The 19,394-nt window shown below is 39.8% G+C and overlaps 2 protein-coding genes across 2 annotated transcripts; one reads left to right on the top strand and one right to left on the bottom strand.

Annotated features, from left to right (window-relative positions):
- Positions 1-2,186: 2,186 nt before the first annotated feature.
- Positions 2,187-19,255, bottom strand: LOC133524984 (RNA cytidine acetyltransferase). Its single transcript, XM_061861160.1, has 19 exons — positions 19,056-19,255; positions 18,019-18,113; positions 17,775-17,934; positions 16,973-17,109; positions 13,193-13,355; positions 12,036-12,178; positions 11,365-11,641; positions 10,696-10,911; positions 9,834-10,061; positions 8,963-9,108; positions 8,537-8,684; positions 7,641-7,783; positions 7,349-7,486; positions 6,236-6,432; positions 5,870-6,036; positions 4,836-4,998; positions 3,820-3,902; positions 2,863-3,002; positions 2,187-2,310 (listed from the first exon to the last, which is right to left on the bottom strand). Exons 1-19 carry the CDS (start codon positions 19,161-19,163, stop codon positions 2,208-2,210), a joined length of 2,955 nt encoding a protein of 984 aa, XP_061717144.1. The 5' UTR covers positions 19,164-19,255; the 3' UTR covers positions 2,187-2,207.
- On the top strand, positions 13,926-16,908 carry LOC133524988 (uncharacterized). Its single transcript, XM_061861168.1, has one exon. It carries the CDS (start codon positions 13,926-13,928, stop codon positions 15,075-15,077), a length of 1,152 nt encoding a protein of 383 aa, XP_061717152.1. The 3' UTR covers positions 15,078-16,908.
- Positions 19,256-19,394: the final 139 nt, after the last annotated feature.

Genomic DNA, 19,394 nt, shown 5'->3' with positions numbered 1-19,394 from the left:
TATTTCAATGATGGTCGAAGTACGCCAGTACTCTTTCTCTGCACTGTAAACTAAGCACTAATTGTAAAGAGTTTATACGATTGTTTAACTAAAAACCCCTTCTCAGTTGATAGATGAACTAACGCAATAATGTTTAACGATGTTTCTTTCTATTGGATGTTGTAATTGATTATATTTACATTTATGTAAGACGTAGATCAGTATATTATGTCGTAGCAATAACTTAAGAGTCGCAATAAGACCTAGTGCATTCGCTTCATACTATATGACCCGACCGGCTGTACACTGCTTCCTTTGTATACAATAAGTTCCAATTTTGGACGTTTTCAAATACATATATATATTTTATATCGCACGTGTTTAGACGAGTAGTGTTCGGTGTACGAATTAATTTTAAATATGCTGCTCACGCGTCAACCGCCGAACTGACGGAAAAAGCACGTGATCAAATAAGAATATATAGGTATTATATTTCTCGCTCTTATTTATAACGGCATCCCTTTCGTGGAAACGGCGTTTAGGGCGTTAAGCGGCGCTACTATGCTTCTCCCAATTCTACTAGCATCTCCTATGGCAAGTATACATGTAAATCAAGTGATTTTTGTAAGTACGTTCCACTCTGTCGACACCCATTCGTTTCTCCGAGCTTTACTACCTACGAATAAAGTTCAGACCAATTTTTATTTGACTTCTCGAGTCAAGAAACAAATTATTAGTGTAAGACGAAGTGCCAAGAGTCGCGAATACTTCTTTCCTAAGTGCAATTCCTTCTCAATTATAACCTATGTATTGTATTGTATTTATATGTATTGACCGGCCCGTCAGCAACGACCGGGCATTCCATCCTCTCGCTTAGCCAAAGCTGCATGCGGGATATTTTTAATTATTCGTCTTTAAAATACCACCAAATATATATTTACCTCTCAACACTTCCAACTATAATAACTTGAAACAGTCAAGTTTGATAATAATTAAAAATGTCTCGCCAGATTCAGTGAGAGAAACTGTATAAATGAACGAAAATCGCGTAAAGTTAAAACTAACAATAAACGGCTAATGTTAATAATATTCTAAATTTATGTTTTGTAGTGGATGTTTTATTATATAATAGTGTTAAAGTATGTGAGGCGAGTCGTTTGTGTCATTATGTAACTGTAGAGACGGGACCGCGACTATGGCGACGCTCGTAGAAAATCATCCTTAAAAGCTATGAATTAAAGCGATTTTTGCACAGACGTGTAACGCATCCGTCTCTCTCCGACTAAACAATTCTTCTAAGACGGATGCCTTAAGACTATCGAGTCGTGTGAAGTTGAGAATGGTTTTCTCCGAGTTACCCGCAGAGCCGGGCCGCTCACGGCATTTCTATGTCAGTAGACGCGTGTACTAATTAAGGGACAAACAAATTATAGTATAAAATTGTTTACCAAACGCCCGACTGGCGTTAGACGAAAATATTATTTTTCTTAGATCATTATATTGTAATAAAATGGTAAAGTATAGAAATATGATGGCGCGGACGCGTTGGCCGGCGCGGGAGCGCGTTAAAAAGTTATTTTTTTACAAACCGAGTCGGCGACCGCGCACTGCGTTCCCTCATATTTGTTATGTTTAAGAGGAAATATCTATTGTCTATTCCGAGGGTTGAATAACTACCGACACTTTTTTATATTATAATAATTATAGAAATTATTATTGAAATTGGCTTTTACTTTTCATTATCCCCAAACCCACCGAAACTATGAAAACCTTGACTAGACTAGTGAGTCTGCTGAAACCTAATAGTGATTAGTCTTCAGCATACAGTGACTAGTCTACAGAGAGATGCATTTAAAACTCTTGTGGTCTAAGACTGATTAATCAGTCTTCGACGTTGGACCCACGGAGCGGATATTGGTCATTGGCGTCCAAAAGGTTAAAGAACAGACATTTGTTATGTACAATATTTACTAAGATTCATAAACCGGTGTATTCCCATCTGTGTCTGCCCCACGTGACCACTGCCATACGAGAGGTGGGCACAAATGGGAATGATTTGTATGTAGCGCCTATTTCCATCTGTACCCGGCGGGGCAGAAAGGAATGGGTGTACCCATAAACCCGCTTCCCTGAGAAGTTTTTTATTGTGTGGTGGGAGGACAAATCGTGGGTTCGAAAGATGATGAAATGCTAAAAAGAAACTCGTGTTGTACTAACGATCAGTTTATTCACACGTCTTTGCGGTTGTGTTTCTTCTTCTTCTTCTTGCCGGGCTCTCGTTCTAGAAGCTCGTCCAGCTCCTTGCTGTCGTCGCCCAGCCGCTTCTCGCCGCTGTAAGTTGCGTTTTTAATTTTATTGTCAAATTCATTAACACTTCGAGTGCTGAGAACCCGCTCGGCGGGTCGTAGTCGCTCTCCTCTACAAAGCTGGAAAACGCTGGACTTCGCTACTAGCTTAGCACTACAAAAGTGTTGGCAGTGAATGCTTAAAAAGTCAAAGAGCATGTATATTCTAAGAAAGTATTCCTATTTTTAAGTAATTTTCTGTAGTTATAAACTGAAATAGATGTCATATGATAAAAAGAAATTGATCAAGGATCCCAGTGGCCAAGGCCGATTTTATCAAAAACATATCAAAATATGAAAATATACATTTTGATGGCACAGTAGCACCATCTGGCGCTGTAATTATGATGATATAAACTGAACGATAATAAATAAATATTTGGGGATAATCTTACACAGACCGATGAGACCGACCTAGCCCCAAACTATGCAAAGTTTGTACTATGGGTACTAGGCGACGATATACATTCGTATATATTCTTAGATAAATACATACTTATATACATAGAATACAAGATGATTGAAATACAACACATACCTTTTAACGGAAACTAATCCCTTAGCCTTGGAGGCTGCGAGCGCTTGGCCCCAGTCCATGTCGGAACCTTTGATGCGGTATTGTGCTAAATCTTCTCCCATCAGTTTTGACAGCTCCTTGCGTTGCTTGCGTTCCAATTCCTGGAACCACGCACAATATACACGTTAGTATTGCAATCCAAATATTACCAGAGTTGACCTTTCACTACACCATAGACAAAGAAATCGTAGTATTCTGATGTATACGAGAAAGTAGCGCAAAACGATTCAATTTCTGGACACTTTATAGAACAACGACGACCCAGTTTCAAAAAATGAGAAATGAAGAATTTAAAACGCGTTTTAACATTCCTGACCACATACCAAAAACAACCTACGTAATTTGGTCGGGTTCTCCATTACCCACCATAAAAACGGTGAGCAACAAAAAACGTCTGTGTCACTTAGGACTTTTTAGAAGTAGGCAGAAAGAAAAAGTGAGACTATGACAAGGACAAACAATAATAGCGCCTTCTCTGCTACGCCTACTGAACGGTCCATAAGACCATCCCGTACGGTCATTTCCCCCACCCTCTCAAGTCAGATTCAGAGTTATATAGTTGTCATTTATTATTTCTCTGTCATCCCTCATCCTGTTATGACTTTCTCAAAAACACTGTCTAATTAAATATTAAATTGCACTCGATTCGTCTGTAGTTTATCAGCTCAGATCATACGCAACATTCACATAGAATAGTGACAAGAATTGCAATAAAATATTCTACAAAACTAAGAAGAATACGACAGAATGTATTCATTCACTTAGAGTAATGAAAACCATAAATACTGTTGGTATATTTAATGTCCTAGAAAGACTGTAAGCCTCAGGTGCAATTAAATAAAAGTTAAAAATTTGTTCATCTCATTTATTCCTAAACATCCACATGAATAAAGCTGTAACGCCAATCAAAACAATTACCTTAGCGGCCTTCGTAAGTTCCTCGTTCAGACTCTGCTTCACTGGCCCGTTCGTGTCTACCTCTGCGCTCATATCTTCTATACCTAGAATAAGAAGATATACAATTTATTATAGTCTAACGCAGCTAAGAAGTTAATTTTGACAGTTATGAATTGACCCTTATTATGGCACCAAGGAGAATTTAGAAATAGAAGTGGATTGTTAAAGAAAAATTTGTATCCACAGTAAATTTACTGCCATCTCTCGACACATGATTCAAACTTTAAGAACGCCATTTGACTTTAATCCTTATTGTTTCACTGATATGTGTCAAATTTGTTAAATATCAAAAAGTGGCGCCATCGCTCGAAACGATATGGATCAAAGTCAAATGGCATTCTAAAAGTTTTAATCATGTGTCGAAAGATGGCAGTAAATTTACTGTGGCTACAAAGTTTTCTTTGACAATCCACCTCTATTTCAAATTCTCTTTGATGACACTAAAGGCTATCAGTTAAAAGGTAGGTCAATTCATAGTGTCAAAATTTCTTAAGAACTATTACGCACTGTCGACTGGTGGCCGCGGTGGCTTAGTCGACGGCGACTGTGACTTTCTATAGTTTGTATAGGCGTTTGCGCACTTCTCAAGCGCTGGTGGCCTAGCGGTAAAAGAATGCGACTTGAAATCCAGAGGTCGCGGGTTCAAACCCCGGCTCGTACCAATGAGTTTTTCGGAACTTATGTACGAAATATCATTTGATATTTACCAGTGGCTTTTCGGTGAAGGAAAACATCGTGAGGAAACCGGACTAATCCCAACAAAACCTAGTTTAGATCCCGGGTTGAAAGGTCAGATGGCAGTTGCTTTCGTAAAAACTAGTGCCAACGTCAATATCGGGATTAGTTGCCAAGCAGACCCTAGGCTCCCATGAGCCGTGGAAAAATGCTCGGACGGGGAAAAGAAGAAGAAGCTTTAGATAATAAAACTGACTTTTGGAAATTATCAGACGCGAGGATCTGTGAAACTGTGCCGTTACCTATTTCCTTGGCTACAGAATGTTCTAGCACCGTGTTGAAGCTGGCGTTGATCTTCTTGCAGGCCTCGTAGAACTTGGCGAGTATCTGCGAGCCGGGCAGGCCGAGCTCCTGGGCTATGTCGTCGGGCTCCTTCATTTGGAAACCCATGGCTACGAATATCACCTGCGCAATTAAGTTAGGGTTACCCTTTTGACCTTTTGTATGTGTGTGGTGGTCATGGGTTCAAACCTCGGTCATACCGTATAAAGCAGAAATAGTCGATCTCGAGAAAAATGCAAAAAAGATAAGAACCCAGACGAGAGGCACTGAAATTGACTTCTTAGAGATTTAAAGGTATAGACCATGCGTGTTGGAGGGTCTACCATCTCGTGACCTGAATAGAAAGCGAAAACAATTCACGCATCTAAGCTGATGCTGCCCCCTACACTTCATGCGGGCTCTATTTCGCATAGTAAGGTCTGCCATCTAGTGGGTTAAATCTAAAGATGGAAACATGAAATATGCTTCGCGCCAATGATTGGCTTCTGTGCTGCCGCCTACAGTTCAAGCACGCTCCCTACATGTTTTCGTTGGCTCGTTCCTTGAATACCATTGTTATATAATCACATTTTGAAGTGACAGTAGATTATTTTGATTTATGTAATATGATTACGAAATGTGCTTGCACTCGGAACATGTGTGACAGTACATGTTAGAGACAGGAAAAAGCGTGACAAGGGGGGAGGTGTTCATCAAGTCGAAATCTTGTGTGATGTTATAAATCGATGACATTTAGTCAGGTTGGGCATACAGTTCTTGAAAGTCGCGCGATTTAAAAGATACAAGTGGAATCGGGGGCACTACCGGGAAAATCGAAGTTCGTCAATTGTGGGCATTTTTCTCTGTCACTCTAATTACGTCTTAATAAGAGTAAAAGAGAAAGATCCCCGCAATTTGCGAATTTCAGTTTCCGCGGTAGGCCCCCTGGCATTCCGTTTATCAGCCTGCAGTTCATAAATGATAACAGTTGAAAAATTGCATATTTTAAACCTACCTGTTGGACAGCATCCAACTTAGCGACTTTGGCATGGAACACTAAGGTCGCTATGGGAGCTAGTAAGTCCGTTATGAGTCTGTAGTCCGCCTGCTGCCTGCAATATGACTCCAACCGTGCTAAGTCGTGATTGGATAGATATTGGCCGATCAGTTCCTTTGTGAGTGCTGGAAAGTAAAGTAAATTGTTGTTAGATTATTAAAAAAAAAAAAATTGCGACAAATGCAAAACGTACCGGTATATTATTTTTGTTTTTTTATTTATTTATTTATAATATGATATTAATTGAGTTCATAAAATTTCTTGTTAATGTACATCATAATAGTAAAATGGCTTATATCACCGGGCTTATCTGTAAAGTATTACCAGGTTTGTCCACGCAGACGTTGTCATTGAGCAGCGCGGGCAGCGCGAGCGCGGCGGGCAGCGCGCGCAGGCCGCGGGCCAGCAGGCGGGCCAGGCGGCGCCGGAAGTCCGCGCTGTAGGCCGCCAGCCACGCGCTGTCGCCGAGCGCCCGGATCATTATGCACGAGTGCTCGCCGGTCAACTCGTTCGCTTTCTGACTGAGGATATACAATCATCATTGTAAAATGTACCAACATAGATTCAAAATCAACAAAGGGACACTCCTTTCGGCTTTTCCCGGCTTCATTCGGCTTAGCATTGTCCGAGCAATTTTTAATGTTAGCACAACTTGACGTCCCTATACATGCACGACCATAGATAAGATAATGACATGAATTTTGACAACCCTAAATGGCCGAAAGGGATAGTGCCATACATTAGAAAGGGGCAGTATAATTCGTCCCTGAATCGCTGTCAAACTTCGGTTTTGTTGGAAGTGTCGTTTCTGTACGGTAGTACTATTATTTATTCTGTGAAAGGGTTCAGTCTGGAACTGACTGACTGTATGCATGAGACGTAACATCTCAGTGCTAAACTATATGCGCGTTAAACATGAATCATATATAACTGGATCATACATGAGCGGTGGGACAGTCTTATGTACCTTTTAATATGAGTAGCAGAGAAAGCGCTATTACTGTTCGTCCTTATCACAGTCTCATTTTTATTATTCCCCACCGTAAATTTTTATATGGTTTATGATAGGCAGAAAACAACCCGACCAAATTACGCGGGTTGTTTTTGGTATGTTGTCAGGAATGATAAAACGTGTTTTTAATTTTGTCGCATTGCATATGTTCTGTCACTCACGGCCACACGCGTATACCACATCTATAAGATCCTACCATCTACGGCGTTAAATGACTGGTGTTGAGACAGAGCAAAACTAGATTAGGCTATTGTAATGTAAATAACAATTTTATTAATAAATCTCTAGCCGCACAGAGGCCTATAAAAGGCCTTACAGTCAATCCAATATTTTTATTTTGAATAATACAATCCATTACATTATATTTAAAAAAAAATGCATCTGTCTGCAGCTAAAGGTAGCTAATTGCAAAATCTATAACTTACCTTAAATAAACAGGCACGTATTTCTGAGACTTCCAAAACTTTAGTAGATCTTCTGTAAGACCAAAACTGGTACCTAGATAGTCTAAATGCTCAGCTTGCACTTCCGATAGCCGCTTAAGGAGTGTTGGTGGTTTTGCTCTGAAATAAATAAATACAGTTTGTTAAAAGGTGGAGGTACCTAATATTAAATGATCTCTAAACGTCGGACATCTAGGATCGGAGTTCTAAGAAATAAAGGACCTTCTTTCGTTTTTTTTATCTATTACTCGTAATAAAAGTGGTTGACTCTCACCTAGGTACAATAGTCTCTGTGTGTAGATCGCCCGCCCTCTTGTCGGGCATCTCTTCAGTATCGGAATGCTGCTCGTCCAGACAGGGGATGTCCCCCGTGTAATACGAAGCCAGTTGTTGCAGCGCCCGTTTGCCGTAACCCATCTGTTTCAAACGTAATAGTAGTTTATGTGACTGCTACATAATGAAAGGCATTAAAACACAAGTGTGAGTTTAAGATAAGAACAAAGTGAGTTTTTTAAAAGGACCACACGAGTGTTTTATTATGTAGAGTCACATACACTATTTTATCTACACACATATTATAAACTTCCTATGAGATATTCACTAACCCAAATTACAGCCAACATTGGGGCATCGTTGCTCCCTTGGCGGAACTCGCGAATATGTGGCGGCGTCGCCGAAATATCTTTATTTTAAACTTGTATCATAATGTACTATAACACAACGCATATTTATAACGGAATTTTGAACACACTCTCGAACTTAAACTGTGACTGTTCTGATATTATTTAACGATACGTTATTTTTGTATACTACGTCCGTGGTCGCAAACAACCATACAACCCGCCTGATGGTAAGCATTCTCCGTAGCCTATGGACGCCTGCAACTCCAGCGGTGCGCATGCGCGATGGTCACACTGGTCTCCATACATTTTTTACTCACCACAAGCAATTAAGAAAAAATCTTATTACTTTCTTTGACTTAACGACCAACTACAGGTCACAAATTAAGCGATTTTATTTAATATTAATTCTTAAGTGGTATAAACACGTGCGGTTTATATCAAATATATGGCCAAGACTAGATGGTTATTAAAGTGCTGTATGGTGCAAACTATTACAAAAGACAGAACAGTTCGATTATCTCAAAAACCACCAAAACGGAAGGCATACCCGCTGGTAAGACGGATGCGTGGCTATGCGCACGATCCTTGCGCCGGACAGCTTGGGGAAGTCTCTGTCTCCGTATTGCTCACAGATGTTCCACGGGATGAGGTCGCCCGCCGCCTTGCGGCCGCGCCCGAGGTTGTCGCGAACTGATCTGGAACAGAGGTACATCATATTTATATGACAAGATAAGGGATTCTATACACTACCTCACACGAAACTTTGGAATATTTTGGCGGATTTTTTATTATTATGTATTCAGTGAAATAAATAAACGGTATGACTATTATGGTTTTATTATTATTATGGTATTGGTATGGTATGGGTTACTATTAACCCGTAAAATTTTTGTTCATGATTGAAAAAGAGTAGCCTCTCAAAAGATTACAACAGACTTCACAGAAGAACAATTGATTTTTTTTTCACAATTACTTGTCAGAGATGTTGCCCTCAAGACACATCTGGACAACACAGAGTACTTCTGGCATGGACGTGGCATTCGGTGGGGTAGGCGCAAGCAACACGAACAGGTTGTGAGCTGGTGCATCCGCCAAGAGTTGAAGGTCGTTGGGACTGTTCTGAAATGATTGATAAACAGGTTAGTTTTTAAAATATACACCGTGTTTTTTTTTAAATTCCGTTAGCTCCGGAGTATGGGTAAGTACGTTTAAGGAAAATAAATGGTATAGTTAATTAACGAAAAAGGATTTTTTTTGTTACTAAATGTTGCATATAGCGTTGTTGTAACACGAACATTACATTTAATTCAGCCAAACAATTGAAAACTGTGACATATCAATATAATTTAGAACATCGATCGTCCGAGATATTACTTAACTTAAGTTGCAAATGAATAAACTCGTACTAAACACTAATCAATAAGTACACAGGCCCTAAGGCAAGTGTACACGCTCGTAAGGGCCTTTTAAGAAAAAATAATTATTGATTATCGGAATGGAGTTAATTAGAATACCGGTGTCTTTGAGAAAGTTACTTAATTTAAGCTCAAGAATGCCGCCTTGAAATTAACGGAAAAAAAACACGGTGTATAAGAGTATCAATGAGTGATATACAAAAGACTACGTGGTAAAGAGTTGAAGCAGACTATGAAACTAAACTAATAGTAGCGACGTATATAGCGACCAGACTGTGCAGGAACGCCTCAGCAGCCTTGTGGTACCAGAACTGGGCGTCTCTGTTCACTCGGAACAGTTCGGAGGACGCGGAAGAATATGTTCAGATATATACATTACACAATATACTCTAGATATAGTATAGAGTTAAACCAGGCTTCAGAACTAACCTTATAATGACTAGCAACATATATAGCCACCAATCTATGAAGAAACGCTTCAGCAGCCTTGTGGTAGCAGAACAGGGCATCTCTATTGACTCGGAACAGGTCGCAGGCGGTGGGGGAAGGCGCGCCGACCCCCACGGCGGGCGCGGGGGACTCCAGGCACAGCAGGGAGTTCAGCCACGCCTCCACGGGGTCGCCGGAGCGGTAACGGATGGGCTCTTCCAGCTTTATCTGAAAACGTATCCTCATAAAAATATTGGTTGTATTGTTGGCGATAGCTAAGCTAGAGGTGTTTTGGTAGAAGCCCAACGATATCTTATATAGCCGATCAGTAAATAGTGTTCCGGGCTATAAAAAATCGTAATGTTGCAAAAGCGCCGTTTTTCAAAAACAGCAGTTACAAAGAGGGCACAACACTCCGCAGACTGTGTGCATTGACGATATAGTAAAAGTGGCGCGTTAGTAGCGGTCGTACGATATGTATCCAATCTGTATATACAGTGCTGCAGTGGTACGGGGTTATAAAACATTCTTACCGGTGCCGCATCATGTTTCATCTGCAACATTGCAAACAGATTGAAAAACAACGCGCGGCAAATGGTTAGTATTCATAAACCTTTTACAAATCCATCGGTGCCTTAGTGGAGTTCGATATGTATACGATTTGTAGATACAGTGGTACGGGGTTATAAAACATTTCGGTGCTGCAACATCGCGAACAGTTTCAAGGAAAGCGCGCGGCTAGTTTTGTCACACCCAGAACCCATTGACGATAGCAACGCCAGCGGTGCCTTGGTAGCGATTCAACAATATTTATACGATCTATACAGATACACAGTAGTACGGAGTTGTGAAATAATCTTACCGGTGCTGGAGCATCGTGTTTTGTCTGCAACATCGCAAACAGTTTCAAAGATAGCGCGCGGCCAGTTCCCTCGTACCCAGAAACTGTCGACGATAGCAAAGCTAACGGTGCCTTGGTAGCGGCCGCAGAAACGTGTGTAATGGGTATGGCTGCCGCTTCATCTACTAGTACGAGGTCGGCGGCGCTTAGCAGCGAGTGGTCATCTGGGGTAATGTACTGGAATGGAAATAGTATAATTATATTAGATGACTAAAATCAATCAATCTCCACCTTACAGAAGACCGTCACGAAAAAACGCAACGAGCGAATTCATTTGACGCTGACGATAATAGCGACGATCGCCATATATATTTCGTTTAAAAATGTAACATCAGCTAGGGCTAAAATGGTTGGGTCTTTATCATTTGTCACCATGCCTGTCACGTTCTAACAAGTAAGCGCGAAAGTGACGGGCATAGTGACAAGTGATAAAAATGGAACCATGCTGCCACCTCTGGGCTCGTTTTCAACTTGACACTAATCTGTTTGTCAGTAGTTGACGTATGACAAATCACTTACCACAAAACATAATTTGGGACATAACATAGCCTTTTAACTCGGGGACCGCGCTTTTTCTTAGAATTAATCTGTGTGTAAAGTGAAAACCATTAGAATTCAGTCAACACTTACTTGAACAGTCTGCCTTGAATTCCTAGCAATGTTGATCCTCACAATGGCCTTCTTAAAATCCGGGTTCGTCGACCTCAGTATATTATAATCAATATGCTCCTGGTATAAACAGGCATCGAGGCCTTTTAGCACGAACTCGAAGAGGGTGATCAAGTTCTCAGGATGGGGGGAGGTGACGTAGATGTTGACGTAGCCGAGTGCTACGGCGGCGGCGACGGCGAGGCCGAGGCAGGCGGACTTGCCGCGGCCTCGGGCGGCTGTTAGGCAGTGGGGAGGCCTATAACAAACATTATTACATAAGTAGAATTTACTAATTGAAAGAAAAATGGTTTTTTTTTTTGCAAAATACATTTTGTAAACTCGAGTCATATAAAATGAATAATTATTCATTCGAGTTAATAATTTGAGTATCTCTACTCAAATTACTGACGTTAGTTTACCGCTTGCAATAAGGACGCCTTGTCAGATGATTCGCATAAAGATAAAAGCAAATCTCGTCCTTATGACAAGCGACCTTATTACATAAATGTTACATTTGAACATAAATGACTGTGCTAAATTTCCAAAAAATGTCTACAAACATTTTACATGACAGATTCTTCATATAAAATTTAACTGTCATAGACGAGAAGTCGCGAGAAGTACCACTCCTCATAATATTGGTAAAATACCTTGAAGTTTTCGAAGCCAATGTGTCAATAATGGCTATAAGCGCCGTCGCCTGGTCGTAGGTGCGACAAAGAGCGACTAGAGGCCCCGCGGGCGGCGTGTCGGAGAGAGACGACACTAGTTCCGGCAGCTTAGGATTGGTGCGCTGAAATATAAGTAGAAATCATGACAATGTTGCAAATGTTTTGCATTTAATACCTCTGCTAGAAATTATCTACACCAATTTTAGACTCTCTCTAACATTGGGAGCTGGCTTAAATCCTACTTGCATGAAGAAAACTTAGTAAAATACATGCTTGTAATGATAATAAAGTTTTAGTAGTAGCAAAGATTACTGATTGTAAGTGATTGGCTTACTGTATGGTGTATGCGCCATAACCATAATATATATTTTGTAGTCAATAGATTGGCAAAAACTGACGTTAGACAACTCAGTTACCTCAAAACATAATACATAAGGTTACCAGAGCTCAATGAGGGTGCGGACGCATGGAACACCTCTGGAGTTGCAGACGTCCATAGGCTACGTTGACTGCTTTCCATCAGGCGAGCCGTATGCTTGTTTGCCATTGACATAGTATAAAAACAAAAGATATGGCGCCATAAAGCCCCATAGTTGGCTGTCATACTCGACGACTATTTCTTACCCTCTCATTCATTAAACTTTACAAGCTTCGATTACCTAGTTAATTTAAGCTATAACTCTTTCTTACAAATAAATAGGTAAAAATTACATATTAAAACAAATAAGATTAAAATTTATTTCATTGGAAAATATCCAAAAATTAATACAATCGCAGTACTTAAATAGTGTAAAATTGTAAATGTTCAATAATGGTATACAAAAGTAAACATAAAATATAAAATCATGTAAGCAAAAAATTATAACTGGCTTTAACATATTTTGCTATGTTATGTTATTTAAATGTCTTTATTGGGCATTTTTTTTTGCTGGGCACTGCTCATCTCTAATAGTTTTGTGATTGGATGGTTTATTGAAATGCGTATAGGAATTTTGGAGGGTCTGACAGTTTTATGCATTATTTAATGATATGTCCCGATACATATGATTATACAACATATGAGGCTTGTAGTGCGTTTATATTATACATCATTTATACAATCAATGAATATTTAGTCATAGTTTTCTAGGTTTTACCTCTGGTGTTACATTGACAGGTTCCACTTGCGCCGTTTTGGAGGAGATCGGCAGCACTGTGAGGTTGTCATCCAGAATCAGGCAGCGGGGATTGTCGGCGAGGGACAGGAGGAATCTCTCGTTGAAACGGTTCACTACTGTGTCGTGAGCCTCAGTTTTAAATCTGGAACATTAAAAAAATATTAAAGTAAGATAAAATAAAACTTTAAATTAAAATTCATTGGCAGGCATGTGTTTACTCTAGCAAGAGCAATTAATCTCATGATCAGGCTATGGAGTGGGAAGACTTGGGCATCAAATCTTAAAATTTGCCACTATTTATTAGGGATCATCCATAAATTACGTCACACGAATTTTATGATGCCTCCTTATCACACCTGGTCTCATTTGGCAACCCCCTCCCCCCATGATGTGACATCACATATCTATTAGGCAATTTCTTATCAAAGGAACTCAGCAATCCCAACTAAGTATTATTATTTAAATGAAAATGTTTTAAGCTCTTTTAAACAAAAACTCATGAAAATGTGTCATTAGAAAAAATTATAATGAAAAAGAAACAAAATCATAAGGCTTTTAAATTTTTTGTATACGAGAGTAAATTGCCATTGTTTCTAGACACTAGTCTGTGGCCTAAAGACATTGTATTTAGGCGGTTTGTGCATTTCAAGCACAGATACTCGAACAGAGTTGCTACTGAAGGCGGCACATAAGTACATAATTACATATATTAATGGAACAACGCACAATTAAATTAACTAGTTTTAATTGTAAAAGTGTCAAACGATCAGTCGACTACGTTAGACAACTCTGCCAATTCTCCGATATAATCGCTTTGCAGGAATCGTGGCTATTACCTACTGAAATTCCATATTTAGGCAATATTAGCAGTGATTTCTCGTTTACGGGAACATCGGCGGTGGACACATCCTCTGGTATGCTGAAAGGGCGACCGTACGGCGGAGTGGCACTTCTGTGGCGAAGTAATCTGTTTCAATGCGTATCAGTGTTACAGTGTAGTAATTCACGCGTATGTGCGGTTAAAATAGTGACTAGTGGTCGGCCGTTTATAGTTGTCTGTGTGTATATGCCCACGGATTGCTCAGACAACTTGCCCGAGTTCACGGATTGCCTTAGCGCGGTGAGTGCAATAGTGGATGAATGTGAAGTGGAATCAGTTTATATCTTAGGGGACTTTAACGCACATCCAGGTGAGTTATTTTTCACGGAACTAAGTAATTATTGTAATGAACAGAGCTGGGTGTGCGTAGATATAAACAGATTTGGACTTTCTTCTGATACCTACACTTTTATCAGTGAGGCGCACGGGTCTAGGCGCTGGCTGGACCACTGTATTGTGACACAATCGGCTTTAGGTTCTGTTCGGAATTTACATGTTAAGTGTGACGTGGTTTGGTCTGACCACTTTCCCCTCATAGTGGAATGTAATATAGGTGTATTAACACCTAGATTAACTGCTGCGCCACTTAATAACACTAATTACGCAATATGGGGGGAGAGAACAACAGAGCAGATTGCGGCATACACAAAAGAATGCGATAACAGATTAAAAAATATCCATTTTCCTTCTGATTTTATTCATTGTGGTGATAAATGCTGTAGTGACCCATATCATAAATTAATCTTAGATGACATGTATAGGGACATTGTATCGGCGCTCAGCCAGTCTGCCATAGTTAGTAAGGGAAATGTGGGACCTAAGAAAAAGAATAGAAATCGTATAGTGGGTTGGAACAGGCACGTGAAAGATGCTCATTGGCGGGCGAGGCAGGCATTTCTTGTGTGGGTGTCTAGTGGCAAACCTATGGTGGGCACTGAGTACAATAAAATGTGTGAGAGTCGACGTATATTCAATCTCGACTAAAATGGTGCCAAGATCATCAAAATCAAATACAAATGGACATAATAGCGTCACAACACGCAAAAAAAGATTTTAAGGCATTTTGGAAGTCAACTAGCAAGCTAAATGCTAGGCCTGGCCCGCCGGCGAGCGTTGAAGGGGCAACGGATCATGAGACTATTGCTAATATATTCAGAGACCACTTTATTGTGAAACCAAGCATAACACCTTCGCAGGAAAGGGAGGCCTGCGCTGGGGCGATTGTGGATAGACAGGCGACAAGGATATCAGTCTCAGAGATAGCCAAAGCCATTAAATCCATGTCTGGTGGCAAGTCGCCTGGTCACGATGGTCTCAGTGTGGAGCATCTACGGTTTGCTGGTCGTCATATCCTGCGTGTACTTGCAATGTTTTATTCTCTGTGCATATCCCATTCTTACCTGCCCCTCGACTTAATAAAAACCTTGGTCATACCAGTGGCGAAAAACAAGACAGGAGACCTAACTAGTAAAAATAACTATAGACCGATATCGCTCGCTACTGTTATGGCAAAGGTACTGGACGGTGTGCTTAATGCGCAGTTGAATAAAAACCTTTCATTGCATGACAACCAGTTCGGGTTTAGGCCCGGGCTGTCAACTGAAAGTGCTATCCTGTGCCTTAAGCATACCGCAGCGTATTATGTTGATAGAAATACGCCAGTTTATGCCTGTTACCTAGATTTATCAAAAGCGTTTGATCTGGTTTCCTACGATATACTTTGGAAGAAACTTGAGGGAATTAACTTAGCGCCCGATTTGATAGGTATATTTAGATATTGGTATGGAAACCAGATCAACAACGTGAGATGGGCAGGTACATTGTCTGAGACGTATAGGTTGCAATGTGGGGTGAGGCAGGGGGGGTTGAGCTCACCATCGCTTTTCAACCTATATATGAATGAGCTTATTGTCGCGCTCAGCAGCATGCATGCGGGCTGTCACATAGACGGGGTTAATATGAACAATGTGAGCTATGCCGACGACATGGTGCTGTTGAGTGCGTCAGTCTGCGGCATCAGAAGGTTGCTTAAAGTATGTGAGGATTACGCACACACGCACGGACTCAAGTATAATGTTGATAAAAGTCAGTATATGGTTTTTGGGGTCGAGTCTAAAATACCATCTGTAATACCACCTATCAAACTTAACACGGTTGCCCTGCAAAGGGTATACCAGTTCAAGTATCTAGGTCATATCGTTACTACCGACCTCAAGGACGATGCTGATATAGAACGGGAACGTAGGGCCTTATCGGTCAGAGCTAACATGATTGCACGCAGATTTGCTCGATGCTCAAAAGAAAGTAAGGTGACTTTATTCAGAGCTTTTTGCACAACATTCTACACTTGCAGTCTATGGAGAAGGTACACCTTGAGATCGTATAGGGCCCTACAAGTACAATATAATAACGCGTTCAGGGCACTGATGGGGCTGCCGCGATACTGCAGCGCATCAGGGATGTTTGCGGAGGCGCAGGTGGCGTGTTTTAAAGCTACCATGCGCTTGCGAGCCGCATCTCTGGTGCGACGCGTGCGCGCCAGCTCCAACAGCGTCCTGGCAATGATTGCGGACAAGTTTTGCCCGTACATGACATTTTGCTGTGGGCTCCATGCGCCCAGCAGCGCTGTGGTTAACACATTGAGATAGGTGATAACTGTCAATGTGTTAACAAAATTTTAATTTTCTATGTATAATTTTATTGTAGGTATTAATGCATGTGTACTCGTATTTGTAGTATAGTGTTTAAGTCTAGTGTTCCAAATTAATATGTATGAGTCATTATGTTACTCGAAATAAACGAATTTTAATTTTAATTTAATTTAAACTACATTGCATTGCCAAGAAATGGGTAAGGTAAAAATTAGAATTGCAATTAACCTTGAATGGACATCCATAGTAATGGAATGTAGTTGCCTGAGGGAGTCCATGGTTTTGAGTAGGAATATGATAAGCCCTCCTCCTTCAACTGTCTCCACAGTGCGAGCCAGCAAGTTAGGTGTTAGGGCTTCAAAGTCCTGGAAAAATAAAGTTATACTTAGCAATTATTAATCAGGGATTTTGTGCCAGCTTAGTTTAATTAAAGAAATAAACAAATTACAAGTACAACTTGATAGATATGAGCAATTAAGGTCCATATCAATTATGAATCCTATTTAATTAGTAACTTGACTTGTTCCACAACATGTTTATAAGACTCATTTATTGTACCTATGTTTTACGAATAAATTATTATGATTATGATTGAACTGAAATTGGCTATACTATCCGTTATGGTTTATGGTTCAATTAAATAAATATTATAGGACATTATTACACAAATTGACTAAAGTCACACAGTAAGCTCAATAACGCTTGTGTTGTGGGTAAATATATAGAAAACACCCATGATTCAGGAACAAAGATATAAAATATGGCTGTAACCCAAGTGACATAAGTATTATGGAGACAGCTGCAAATACTTAAAACTCAGGTTCGATTCCTGTTGGGCACTGGAGGTCTATATTATTTTTTATATTTCATCATTGTTATCTGCATTTTAAATTAGGTATACACATTGATTCCAGAGCATTAACTCAAATATGCTGCCATGATATAGTTGCCAATTGTCAATCACTTATACTTAAGCCACCGTTTTTATAATTTCTAAGCCATAAACATAAAGTATTCAAATTATAGTCACCTGTAACACACACACTCCATATGTCTGACCCAGCATAGCATGACTCTCAGAGTAATACCGTCCATGTATGGTTGTTGCTACCCTGAACGCATCAAACAGTGATTCTTCCGACACCTCCAATTTACCAGCTGCTATTTTCTTTGCCCGTTTACGTCCGTGACTAAAATTTACGTGCAGAATGTTAATTTACATTTTTATTAAGAGTATACGCATAATTCTCTTTTTTTTTTTAATATTAACTTACTTGCTTATAGCTTCATCCTTATTTTTGTAGCACCAGAGAACTGTTGGTCTAGATTTGACTGTTGATTTCACCAAAATATCATAAAGTATTGGCACCTTAAAAAATAAACATGAAATATACTACATGAGTAATGTTATCTGAAACCACCCAAAAAGTACTGCACCACAATTTTTTACTGCACCTTATATCTATTTCTACCTACTAATCAAAAACCGGTACCCATTTTAGCAAGCAACACCACACTCGAATACGTCCAAAAATATGTATATCTTGGGAAACAAATATCATTTAACCCCGAAAGAAATACAGAAGAAATAGAAAGAAGAATAGCCAATACATGGAAACAATTCTGGGCTCACAAAGAAATACTCAAATCGCAACTTCCTGTACACCTGAAGAAAACAGTGATGGATTCATCCCTACTGCCTTGCCTCACATATGGCTGTCAAACCTGGACATTAAATCAGGCAACCAAAAATAAAATACAGACCACCCAAAGAGCAATGGAAAGAAGCTGTTTAGGCATAAAACTAAAAGACAGAATAAGATGCTCCGATATTAGAAAAAGGACACAAGTAACTGATGCCTTACACTTTGCGCAGAGCATGAAATGGAGATGGGCAGGTCATGTGGCAAGGCTCAATGACGGGAGGTGGACAGGTAAGGTGACCAAATGGAGGGGCCCCCTGGGCTCTAGAAAGAGAGGACATCCACTAGCCAGATGGCAGGACGAAATTGTTGCTACTGCGGGCAAGGAATGGCAAAGCGTAGCAAAAGACAGAAACAAATGGAAACAGCTGGAGGAGGCTTTTACCCAGAAGGGGTCTACAGCAGAAAAATAAAAATTAATATTTATAAATATATATATCAAACGATAAAATTCTCTGTGGAATATTGAAGCTCTAATAATAATAATAATAAAAAATATCTATTTCATCAAGGCACAGTGTGCAATATTTAAGCTCGATAGCACCTTCATCTCAAACGGTGAACTACTATCTTTAAACACATTATACAGGACCGTAAAGTTAACTTACTTGATCTCTGCTCTTATCTCCAACCAACAGAAACATTGTACGGTGACCCAGCTTGACTCCATTTTCTATCATAACCCTTATTCTGTTGTCAATCTTCTTTTTAACCATTTTAACAAATTCTTGTGAATTATAAAATTTATAAACAAAAACAACGTTAGAATCTAACCTCAAAGATCATACCGCAATGACATTAGGCATAACCTCAAAATGCATTGATAAGTTTGACAATTATTGAGTTTTGTTATTCAGAAATAACACTGCTGATGGTTTTTTTTTTTTGTTATTTATAATACTACTTGAGCATCTAAATAATGTTTGAATGTTTATCAGTTTGTATTG

Source organism: Cydia pomonella, chromosome 14, assembly GCF_033807575.1.
Source record: "Cydia pomonella isolate Wapato2018A chromosome 14, ilCydPomo1, whole genome shotgun sequence".
NCBI lineage: Eukaryota > Metazoa > Arthropoda > Insecta > Lepidoptera > Tortricidae > Cydia > Cydia pomonella.
This window is presented reverse-complemented; position numbering and strand designations above follow the sequence as displayed.

What these genes read in the sequence shown, in the direction of transcription:
- LOC133524984 (XM_061861160.1), bottom strand. Translation starts at nt 19,163, where the DNA reads ATGGTTAAAAAGAAGATTGACAACAGAATAAGGGTTATGATAGAAAAT. An exon ending in ATTCAAGGCAGACTGTTCAA is followed by an intron (nt 10,912 to 11,364) that starts GTAAGTGTTGAC and finishes TTTCCATTCCAG; the next exon opens with TACATTACCCCAGATGACCA. An exon ending in ACAGAGACTATTGTACCTAG is followed by an intron (nt 7,487 to 7,640) that starts GTGAGAGTCAAC and finishes TATTTATTTCAG; the next exon opens with AGCAAAACCACCAACACTCC.
- LOC133524988 (XM_061861168.1), top strand. Translation starts at nt 13,926, where the DNA reads ATGGAACAACGCACAATTAAATTAACTAGTTTTAATTGTAAAAGTGTC.